The following is an 11,931-nucleotide window of genomic DNA, read 5'->3' as shown; positions in this document are numbered from 1 at the left end:
GGACTATCGATTTAGTCGACCATGTTTGCAAGTTTTTTTCTGTGCGTGCATAGCAGCGGTATCCATATAACCGGGACCAGCGATTCACCGAATCCGCAAATAACTTAAATATATAAAAAAAACTACCTAGCTAGCTAACAGATAGCTAACAGATAGCCAGGTAACTAACCAGCTAGCTATTAGATAGCAAATAGACAGCCAGCCAGCCAGCAAACCAGCTAGCTAGCTAATAGATAGCTAGTCAGCTGGATAGATAGCTAACAGATAGCTAGCTAATAGATAGCCAGCCAACTAGCTAGCCAATAGACATCTAATAGATATCCAGCCAGCTGGATAGATAGTGACGTTTTGCATATAAATAGTGAATAGATAGCTATTCGCTATCTATTCGCTAACTATTAGCTATCTGGCTGGCTATTTAGCTATCTAGATGGCTATCTATTAGCTATATAGCTATCTAGCTAGCTGTCTAGCTGGATAGCTATCTGGACTTTGACACCTGTGCACAACGTCCTAAAATATAAAGCAATGCATTTCAAATGTCTGGAAGAGGGCACCACATAAAAACAAGCCCATAATATTATCAAATGTACCAGAGGTGTGCATTGGGGGGAGGATTCAGGGGGGGGGGGCTAATTCAACAGAACCATAGTTTGAAGCCATTAACACAATTGGATTCACACTGAGGTTCAATTTGGGTTAAGCATCCCTATGGGAAGAGCCAAACAGACAACGTGGGATCTTCTTTTGTAGGCCAATTTACTGCCTGAGCAAAAAAAAAAAAAAAAAAAAACAGTCGGGCAGCACGGACACCATCACGTCACCAGACAACCACAACACAAAATAATAACAAAAGTTTGAAATAGCCCATCAATGAACACCGTTTATTGGGAAATGGTCACATTTCATTTTTTTGTCACGACAAATGAATTGTCGTTAATACAGTCGATTGTGTAATTATAAGGCAATTATTGGAGCTATTTAAAAGATGGTCAATGGTGTCTCCGAGGCGTCATTAACTGTGAAGCACGATTTTGATTTTCCAATTTCTACCCGCATGAGAACATTAAAATTGGTGAGAGGGGTAAAAAAAAAAGCAAAGCGGTGCCAAAGTGCAACGGTAATGAAACGCTAAAGAGAACACTGACAGCGACTTGGCAACAAGCGGGAGAGACTATTTACACGACTTCACGACTCGTCGTTTTTAACAACATAAAGATTACACCCAACAATTTTCTGGGAAGATTTGTAATTTCGAGACGGACTTTCATCATTAAGAAGTGTCGGTCAGTTATTTCCTGGCTAACGCTACCCTCTAGTGGACTTGTAGTAAATCACACCACCCTTTTTTTAGTCTGGATTGATTCAGACATAGCACTAATGAAGGCCTAGCGATGAAATCCACGGTTCGCATTTGCGTTAAAACCTCTCAATTCAATCGTTATGACTGTGATGTTGCCCCTGTGGACAATTACAGATATTGCAGTTTTGACGCATGGTTTTGGCTAGACAGCTATCTATCTAGCTCGCTACATAGCTAGCTAACTATTTGCTATCTCGCTAGGTATCTATCTATCTAGCTAACTATCTATTTGCTATGTATTGGCTATATCACTGGCTAGCTATCTACCTATCTAGTTCGCTATCTATAGCTGTCTAGCTATCTATTTTCTATCTATCTAGCTAGTTAGCTATCTATTACCTGTCTAGCTATCTATCTATTTGCTATCTATCAGCTATCTTGCCAGCTAGCAATCAATTAGGACACATTGATCACTGCATTCACTCAACCCGGAATAACTAACAGATAGAAAGCCAGCTAGCTGGCTAATAGTTAATTAATAGCTAGTTATCTATATAGCTGGCTATCTATCTGGCTACCTAGTTAGCTATTTGGCTGGCTACCGAGCTAGCTAACTATTTGCTATCTCGCTAGCTAGCCATCTATCTAACTATCTATTTGATATCTATCAGCTATATCGCTAGCGAGCGATCTAGTTATCTATGTATTAGCTGTCTAGCTATCTATCTATTTGCTATCTATCAGCTATCTCACCAGCTAGCAATCAATTAGTACACATTAATCACAAGAAATGAAAGTACAACAGTGCAAACAGAGGTTTGGTCGTATTTAAGTATCCCAGAATAGGACCCCTTGGATAATGATTCATTAAAAAAAAAAAAAAAAATAGTACTAGAATAAAAACATCAACACTTGGACGGGAGTGCAGATCGAAGAATCTACTTACATTTAAAGTCTGTATACTAAAAGCCATTAGCGATAAAGACGAGGCGCTGATCTGTCATTGGTGGATGTGGGCTTCAACTTAACGGTTGCAAATGGGTTTGTGCCCCTTTAAGATAAGGAAAAGAAAGGAGAAGTGTTAACGTAGCAGCACTCGGGGCTTCTATTACATTTTTTTTAACCTTATGTTGCCATAAGTTAAATTATTTTAAGGCTACTGAGGCGATTGATTGATGCATCGCGAATCCCTCCGATGAAGAACTTGCGCTGAGTTTTTTTTCTCTTACCTTGGAAAGAGTTCCGGTTTTGATCCATGTGCCTGGGAGCGCTGTGGAAAAACAAGAAAAAGGGTCTGAGTGAGTGAAGATACTTGCACTTTCATTGAAGGAGGAAGCGGGGGGGTGAACCCACTTCAATCATTGACTTCTTGACACTTCATCCTCTTGTACATTGCTTGTACAAAGGTTGTGTCTCAACTCAACTGTATTTATCGAGCGCCTAAAAACAACTGCCGCTGTCTAGAACGTGCTGCACATGAAGGAAAAACAATCCAGACATCCGTAAGCACAAACACGGCAAAACAAACACACACAAAAAAAGCAAGTTCATGCAGAGTCAATAAAAATGAGTTTCATGATGAGTAGTGCACATAGAATTTAGCCTATTTTCTAAATAAAACGACTCTATTATACAGTACCGTTTATTTCCTTAATTACAATACCATAGCACATTTATTATACATAAAATAAGGTATATTGTGTGTAGTTTTAAGGCTTATTTAGTTGAAAAATTATGTTTTATGGGGATCTGGGAACGGATTATTCTCATTTTAATGGTTTCCTATGGGAAATTAATGTTTGGAATACACACTTTTCGCCTCACACACTTTCTGGGAACCAATTAAGATACTTGTATAATTGTGTCAGCACAAATGCCTTGGTGATCTTTGGACAATGATAAAACAAGATTTGACGACCGATTTGACCTATTTGAAATTGTTTCGAAAGTACATTTCTAATGTTTCATTCTGATCTATTGATACACACACACACACACACACACACACACACACACACACACACACACACACACACACACACACACACACACACACACACACACACACACACACACACACACACACGCACACACACATGCACACACACAGGTCTTCACTCATACACTGTCAGTCAGCAGCTGGAGCTTCCTCCCTGCATCCACCAGAAAGAAGGATGCGGTGACATGGAGAAAAGCACCTTACCACAGTGCCCCTGCTGGACAGAGGAGCACATTGCAACAAAATACGTTTTTTTTCTGCTATCTGATTGGTTAGTCAATCTGCATATTATAATTCATAAAGTAAATCTCGTTAGTGAGTGTGATGAGTTTTTTAATCTTCCTTTGAAATACCAACATGTTGTATATATTTAAGGTAAATATTTAATTACGTTCGTAATCATTACAATTAAAAGCTAACTGCTAATGCTAATATTAGCTTGTAAATATTATACCTAACCATTTTTTGGTGTTATGTCACTCCCAACAAGTTAGCCAATTAGCACTTTGGAGAATTAAGATAGCTATCTAATAGCTATAGAGCTATCGAGCTGGCTATCTAGCTAGTTATCTATTGGCTATCTATTAGCTATCTATTAGCTAGCTAGCTAACTTTCTATTTGAGTTACTTCCGGGTTGAGTGAACTCTGGCGCGTGTGGCAGCCGCTGCTCACCCACAGAAAAACCTATCCTGTGACTGTAAAGTGACCTTGAGAGTTTTGAAAGGGGCTTATAAATTAAATGTATTATTAATAATTATTATTATTATTAATTATTTTCCTCTGGACTTATTCTAATTTTGGTGAGATGATTAACTCATTTCCGACCATTCCCGAATTTATTACCGATAAAGCGCTGGTCAGACCTCTGGCAATATTTTTTCCCTTCCACGAAGGGGGCAGCATTTGCCTTTTTGTACAGCTGCCCCAATTTCAAGATCAGATAACTCCAGACTCATATCACTTAGGAATTAAGTCTTTTTTTTCCAGATTAAAGAAGAGAGTCTAAGGTTTGTTATGCTACTTTGAATGTTTATGTAGTCCTAAAACTCAATATTCTGTGGGTCCTGGAATTTGAGTGACAATGACAAAAACCCTGGCACTGGAGTGAGTAATACAATGTAAGATATGATTTGGCATTACTGTAATGACTGCATGTGAAGGCGTCAATGGCGATTGACTCAAACGGTTCAATAATACCCTTTAAATACCTTTTTTTCCGCATTCGACTCCGTTGTCTTATCAGACGTGGCCGTTTGATTTTGAGAGGACTTGTTCGAAGATTGCGATAGCAGAGGTGGAGGCGGCGGAGGTGGCGTGTTTCTTCCCGGCGCGTCCTTGCGGCTACTCGCGCTGCTGTTGCTTCTCGTCGGGGCGGCGAAACTATTGAATCGACATACATTTTGAAATAAAAACAGGAAGCTCATTTCACAAACATACAGCGGCCATTTTAAAAGTCTCCAATTTCAACAGCGCTAAAAATAGAAGCTGAAATACAATAAATAGCAACGGCGCTAGCCGTTTGTAATGAATAAAATGAGTGCATTTTCAGAAATTTCCACAGAACGCAAGACAATAAATGACTGCCGAACATCAACTCAATCTATGTAGCTGGCTAGCTAGTAGCTATATAATATCCTTCGAGTCGAGAAATACAATAGTTAGTATGTATTTGTATATATTAATGTACAAGCTTTTTTTAGCACACCAATGACTTTATTGTTATTTCTTTTTATTTATCTGGCTATCTATTTGCTATCTAGCTATCTACCTAGCTTAGCTAGCTATTTTCTATCCGTTAGCGGTCAAGCTGACAATCTAGCTAGCTATATATTAGCTATCCAGCTGGCTATTAGCTATCTATCTGGCTAGCCATCTAGCTGGCTAGCTAGTAGCTATATAATATCAGTCGATTCTAGAAATAGAATAGTTAGTATGTATTTGTATGTATTAATTTACAAGCTTTTCCAGCACACCAATGACTTTATTGTTATTTCTTTTTTACTCGCTTAATTTCTTTTTATTTATCTGGCTATCCAGCTGTCTATATGGCTATCTATTTGCTATCTAGCTAGCTACTTAGATAGCTATCTATTTGGTATCTATTAGCTGTCAAGCTGGCAATCTAGCTGGCTATATATTAGCTATCTAGCTTGCTATCTATCTGGCTGGCTAGCTAGTAGCTATATATTAGCTAGTTTTCTATCTATTTGAGTTACTTCCGGGTTAAGTAAACGCTGGCGCGTGTGGCTGCCGCTGCTCACCCACGGAAAAGCTTATTCTGTGACTGTAAAGTGACCTTGAGAGTTATGAAAGGCGCTTATAAATGGAATTATTATTATTATTATTATTGCAATGTTTTTAGCTAAGCGTTCGTAGTGGTGTTTCTCAAGGCGCAAATATCTTAAATGGCTCATATTATTACTGCAGCCTTGATTACAAGTCCCAAAGAAGAAGACAAAATTAAGATGGCCTGGAGGAAAGCAATATAATTAGTCTGTATGGAAGGAACTCTGATGTAAACAAGAATGAAGAGTAGAAATGTTCATAATTCATAACAAAATTATCCATCTATATCAACTATATTCCAGGGCTGTCTCTCTCTCTCTTTCTTTCTTTCGCTGTAAGAACAATACTTTGAGCACTCACTGATGCCCTTGATTATCCTCAAAGTTTTATAATATCCGGTCACGTTTCAACTTGTAATGGATTGATACGGACAGATCAAAGTTGGTCCATCTGACACCTTCCGAGTGATGAAAAAAAGATTCCCATTTGACTGAGGCTAATGAGGCCAAATTTTCCCTGCAGATGAGGAGGCTGCAACCTGAATTCCAAAATGGAAACCTTGCGACCATCCATTAAATCTGATGTTGTTGATGTTTTTTTTTTTTCAGTGTGTGCTTACCCGATATCAGCTTGTAAACGAAGGTCGTCCACTTCTTCAACATAGGAGGCTGGGAACCATCCCTGACTAAAAATAGATGAAAAAAATATTGGGATTGATGCGAGCTAGATAGCGAGCGAAAATAGTGAGCTAGACAGCGAGCGAGATAGCTAGTTAGATAGCGAGTGAGACAGCTCATTAGCTAGTGAGATAGCTAGCTAGCGAGCTGTCATTGTCACTCAGCTAGTGAGATAGCTAGCTAGCCAGCGAGATAGCTAGCGAGGGAGATAGCTAGCGAGCGAGGGAGCTAGCAAGCGAGGGAGATAGCTAGCGAGCGATGTTTCTAGCTAGATAGCGAGCGAGATATCAAGTGAGATAGCTAGCTAGATAGCGAGCGAGACAGCTCGTTAGCTAGTGAGATAGCTAGCTAGCGAGCTGTCATTGTCACTCAGCTAGTGAGATAGCTAGCTAGCCAGCGAGATAGCGAGCGAGGGAGATAGCTAGCGAGCGATGTTTCTAGCTAGATAGCGAGCGAGATAGCAAGTGAGATAGCTAGCTAGATAGCGAGTGAGACAGCTCGTTAGCTAGTGAGATAGCTAGCTAGCGAGCTGTCATTGTCACTCAGCTAGTGAGATAGCTAGCTAGCCAGCGAGATAGCTAGCGAGGGAGATAGCTAGCGAGCGAGGGAGCTAGCGAGCGAGGGAGATAGCTAGCGAGCGATGTTTCTAGCTAGATAGCGAGCGAGATAGCAAGTGAGATAGCTAGCTAGATAGCGAGTGAGACAGCTCGTTAGCTAGTGAGATAGCTAGCTAGCGAGCTGTCATTGTCACTCAGCTAGTGAGATAGCTAGCTAGCCAGCGAGATAGCTAGCGAGGCAGATAGCTAGCGAGCGAGGGAGCTAGCAAGCGAGGGAGATAGCTAGCGAGCGATGTTTCTAGCTAGATAGCGAGCGAGATAGCAAGTGAGATAGCTAGCTAGATAGCGAGTGAGACAGCTCGTTAGCTAGTGAGATAGCTAGCTAGCGAGCTGTCATTGTCACTCAGCTAGTGAGATAGCTAGCTAGCCAGCGAGATAGCTAGCGAGGGAGATAGCTAGCGAGCGAGGGAGCTAGCTAGCGAGCGAGGGAGGGAGCTAGCTAGCGAGCGATGTTTCTAGCTAGATAGCGAGCGAGACAGCTCATTAGCTAGTGAGATAGCTAGCTAGCGAGCTCTCATTGTCACTTAGCTAGTGAGATAGCTAGCTAGCCAGCGAAATAGCTAGCGAGGGAGATAGCTAGCGAGCGAGGGAGCTAGCTAGCGAGCGATGTTTCTAGCTAGATAGCAAGCGAGACAGCTCATTACCTAGTGAGATAGCTAGCTAGCGAGCTCTCACTGTCACTCAGCTAGTGAGATAGCTAGCTAGCCAGCGAAATAGCTAGCGAGGGAGATAGCTAGCGAGCGAGGGAGCTAGCTAGCGAGCGATGTTTCTAGCTAGATAGCGAGCGAGACAGCTCATTAGCTAGTGAGATAGCTAGCTAGCGAGCTCTCATTGTCACTCAGCTAGTGAGATAGCTAGCTAGCCAGCGAGATAGCTAGCGAGCGAGGTAGGTAGGTACATTTCATTTAAAACAACAAAAATCAACAAACCAATGAATTAAAACAAATAAGGGGAAGAAGTGTGATAAGGCTCAAAAAAGTCACCACAAATTGCAACTTTGACACTTCAACAGATTCAGAATGATTCCAGAACTCATTCGACTTAAAACAACAGTTGGCGAGGACACTCGCTCCCCGATTTGCTCCCCGAAAACGGCCTTTGCTCACCGTGAACGGTTGTCAGCTGCACGGCCGTACAACCAGCCGTTTTTCGGTTTCTGGACCGGCACTGTAATCATCTCTCCTCTGGCGAAATGCAGCAGGGTCGGATTAGAGCCAACCGGCTGATGGGCCACCCGCGCCCTGGTGGATCTTTCCGCACTGCCCGCCGAGTCAGCTGAAGAGCGATATAAGCTTCCCTGAGGAGATGGAGCTGGAAAGATCGAGAATCAAACACACCAGTGACGATATTTGTTGAAGTGGAAGCGCTACATTCCATTTCTATTCGGGCTCTGCAACTAATGTTCAATCTTCCCTTAGGGTGGCTAATTTCCATTTTAGTGCAACCCATAAATTTCACTTTACACAAAAAAAAATGTAGCATTTGCTAATGCTAATGCTAACTCATTCACTGCCATTCATGAATTTATTCGGAAATTGAAAATGTGACGTAAAGAGCCATTCCCATATTTGTTCGGGTTTTGCTTTTTCATGCTTGGGTGCCGATAAAGCGCTGGGCAGGGCCTCTGGCAATGTTTTGGCATATTAGCGCTTTGTTCCAGCTTCATTCAGCTGTTGTCAAAGCGCTCTATATTATATATATATATATATATATATATATATACACATATATATATACACATATATATATATATATATATATATATATATATATATATATATATATATATACACATATATATATATATATATATATATATACACATATATATATATATATATATATATATGTGCTATATATGTGTTATTATTTATTAATGTACTAATTAATTAAAGTACTTAGCTAGCTGGTTAGCTGGATATCTATTAGCTATCTGTTAGCTATATAGCTAGCTGGCAGGTTATCTGTTAGGTATCCATCCAGATAGCTAGCTATGTATTAGCTATCTATTAGCTAGCTGTCTTGCTATCTATTAGCTATCTGGTGGCTAGCTAGATAGCTCGCTTTTTATTTATTTGAGTTATTCCGGGTTGAGTGAAGGCTGGTGCGTGGCTGCCGCTGCTCACCCACAGAAAAACTGATCCGGTGACTGTAAAGTGACCTTGAGAGTTTTGAAAGGTGCTTACAAATGAAATGAAATGGATTATTATTATTATTATTATTATTGTTATTATTATTATCATTATTAGTCTCTCACCTCTTGATGGGACGTTGCCGAGAGGCTGCTCATCTCTGTACTTCCGGTTCTCTTGCCTTACCTGCGTCTGAAGAAAAACAACCCCGCCAATATTTATCATCGGTTGTCATTTAAAAAAAAAAATTAAATATTGTTTTAGCAATCTGAGGTTTTTCACCGCCCGTGCCGGATATATTCTGAGAAGTGACTCCTGCCACTAGAGGGCACTAAAACTGCAAAAACAAACCAATTCATCCACCCCGTCAGTGTTTCAATGAGATACAGATAAAAATGTATGTGAGAGGGTTTCTCTCAAATCCATTTTAGGAAGCCAATCTTGTCTCAAAACTGTCAGAAATCCTCATAACAGCTCCGCCACAAACTCACAGGCGTCCGTATAGCATCCCGTCCTCTGGTCGCGTTGACTTCTTCTCTCCAGGTGTCAGCTTTTTGTTGGAGAGCACCTCCATTCTAGCGCATAAAAATCAGAGTCTTCCAAGAGTTGACAAGAATCATTGCTACGTGTGGAACATGACCTCACCAACTCGTCAATGAGGGTAATCAGTTTGTTAATAATCATAATAATAATAAAAATAATAATCCATTTCATTTGTAAGTGCCTTTCAAAACTCTCAAGGTCACTTTACAGTCATTGTTAGATGTTTTTCTGCGGGTGAGCAGCGACCAATGCTAGCTGACCTTCGTCAGGTCTTCTCAAAATGAATTAACGCCATCACGTGTACCTTATTCATAAGGCTGGAGATGGAGCGGATAAGACCGCAGTGTTTTTCAGCCAGGAAGCGATATCTTCTCTCTTCTTCTTTGAGAGCTTCGCTATGACTTTCCCGAAGGAATCGTAAATGCTCAGCGGCGTCCTGACCAAAAACACATTTAACACAAAAAAAAATGTCAACACAACGCAGGACTGAAATAAACACTGGAATGGCCGACGACGTGCAGGTTTATAATAATAATAATAATAATAATAATAATAATACATTTCATTTATAAGCACCTTTCAAAACTCTCAAGGTCACTTTACAGTCACAGGATAAGTTTTTTTCCTGTGGGTGAGCAGCGGCAGCCACACGCGCCTGCGTTCACTCAACCCAGAATGACTCAAAAAGATAGAAAGCTATCTAGCTAGCTTGCTAATAGATAGCTATACAGCTAATAGATAGCTAGACAGCTAATAGCTATCTAGATATCTATATAGCTCTAGATAGCTATATCTAGATATCTATATAGCTATAGATAGCTATATATCTAGATAGCTAATATGTTTCCTGACTCAAGTAGCTCGCTAGCTAGCTATACAGCTAATAGATCGCAAGCTAGATAGCTAATAGATAGTAAAATTTGGCGAGCTCTAATTGACCTGCTCAATTTTTTTTATTTTTTTTTGGGGGGGGGGGTTAATAATAGCTATCTAGCTATCTAGCGATCTAGCTATCTACCTGGCTAACAATCTATTAGTTATCTATATAGCTAACTATCTGTCTTTCTATCTATTTGAGTTACTTCCGGGTTGAGTGAAAGCTGGTGCGTGTGGCTGCCGCGGCTCACCCACAGGAAAATGTATCTGTGACTGTAAACTGACCTTGAGAGATTTGAAAGGCGCTTATAAATGAAATGTATTATTATTATTAATAATAGATAGCTAATATCTAGCGTATAGATAGCTAATAGTTAGCGAATAGATAGCTAATACCTAGCGAATAGATAGCTAATAGCTAGCTAGCTAGCTAGCTACATAGCTAATACGAACCTGATTAGCACCACGCCTCAGCTGTCTGTCCATAGCCGCTGCCTGACTCCTGACACTCATCTCATATTGTTCTCTGCTGTCCTGTGGAGACACAGAAATCCATTATCTTCATGATCATCGCCATTTTAACAACGGAAAAGACTCGATGCCTTCGCCAAGAAGCCTTTTCATTACCGAGGATGGACATGAATCTCACTCACCGATATGTAATCTTGGTCCAATCGGACATTATTGTCCATCTCGTGAAGAATGTCCTCCGTGAACCAGCGAAACTGGGATCACACACACAATATACAGTGATAGCTTGGCTTATGAACTTAATTGGTTCCCAGATAAAGTGTGTAAGGCGAAAGGTGTGTATCCCAAAAATTAATTTCCCATAGGAAACCATTAAAATGAGAATAATCCGTTCCCAGGTCCCCATAAAACATAATTTTCTAAGCCTTAAAACTACACAAAATATACCTTATCTATGTATAATAAATGTAATATGGTATTATAATTAAAAACATAAAATGTACTGTATAATAAAGTGGTTTTATTGACCTTTGTGATGGTCGTTGATGGCTTGATGGAATGGAGTGGCCAGTTTCATCAGCATTAAACACTTGATGAGGAACGTAGCCTTCTTCTTTCACCATCTTGATGAAAGATCCCTTGTAGGTGCTTTCTTTGTGATAATTTTATCTAGTTCCTCATCAATTGTGTTCTGTTTAGCTGGGTTGATAGCTTTTTGCATCAAGTGTACAGATGGCTTATGCGGGTTGTTTGTGGAGGATTGATGGGATATTTTAACCTTGAACTATCAAAGTCTAAACCCCCTCATTGCTGCGTTCTTGACCAATCACGTAGCCGTAACCAAAGACTGGGGGCGGGGAATAGAGGACAAAAACTGTCGGCTGCCATTTTGTTGTGAGAAGAATGGGCTCGTTCGCGAACGACACATAACTCATTGAGGCAGCTCTGTGTACGAAAAAAGTTCGTATGCCGAGGTTAAATTTTCATCAATGTAACGTTCGTAAACCGAAAAGTTCGTAAGCTAAG

General features: G+C 40.4%; 1 protein-coding gene across 4 annotated transcripts in view; it reads right to left on the bottom strand.

Moving 5' to 3' along the window:
- Positions 1-248: 248 nt before the first annotated feature.
- Positions 249-11,931, bottom strand: part of baiap2l2a (BAR/IMD domain containing adaptor protein 2 like 2a) — a 24,899-nt gene continuing 13,216 nt past the window's right edge. For 3 of the 4 annotated variants that reach the window (XM_089019460.1, XM_089019461.1, XM_089019462.1), the window contains 10 exons: positions 11,088-11,159; positions 10,888-10,968; positions 9,863-9,994; positions 9,507-9,590; positions 9,141-9,207; positions 7,990-8,194; positions 6,209-6,274; positions 4,512-4,683; positions 2,533-2,573; positions 251-2,354 (listed from right to left, as the gene is read on the bottom strand). In XM_089019460.1, coding sequence (XP_088875586.1) covers positions 2,276-2,354; positions 2,533-2,573; positions 4,512-4,683; positions 6,209-6,274; positions 7,990-8,194; positions 9,141-9,207; positions 9,507-9,590; positions 9,863-9,994; positions 10,888-10,968; positions 11,088-11,159 — 999 coding nt within the window. In that variant the 3' untranslated portion in view covers positions 251-2,275. Of the gene's footprint in view, positions 2,355-2,532; positions 2,574-4,511; positions 4,684-6,208; positions 6,275-7,989; positions 8,195-9,140; positions 9,208-9,506; positions 9,591-9,862; positions 9,995-10,887; positions 10,969-11,087; positions 11,160-11,931 lie in introns of all 4 variants that reach the window. The other variant, XM_089019459.1, reaches the window with a different exon arrangement.

Source organism: Hippocampus bargibanti, linkage group LG17 (assembly GCF_051943395.1).
Source record: "Hippocampus bargibanti isolate YZ-2025 linkage group LG17, ASM5194339v1, whole genome shotgun sequence".
Lineage (NCBI taxonomy): Eukaryota > Metazoa > Chordata > Actinopteri > Syngnathiformes > Syngnathidae > Hippocampus > Hippocampus bargibanti.
Note: the sequence above shows the minus strand (reverse complement) of the source record. Positions and strands in the feature narration are given on the sequence as shown.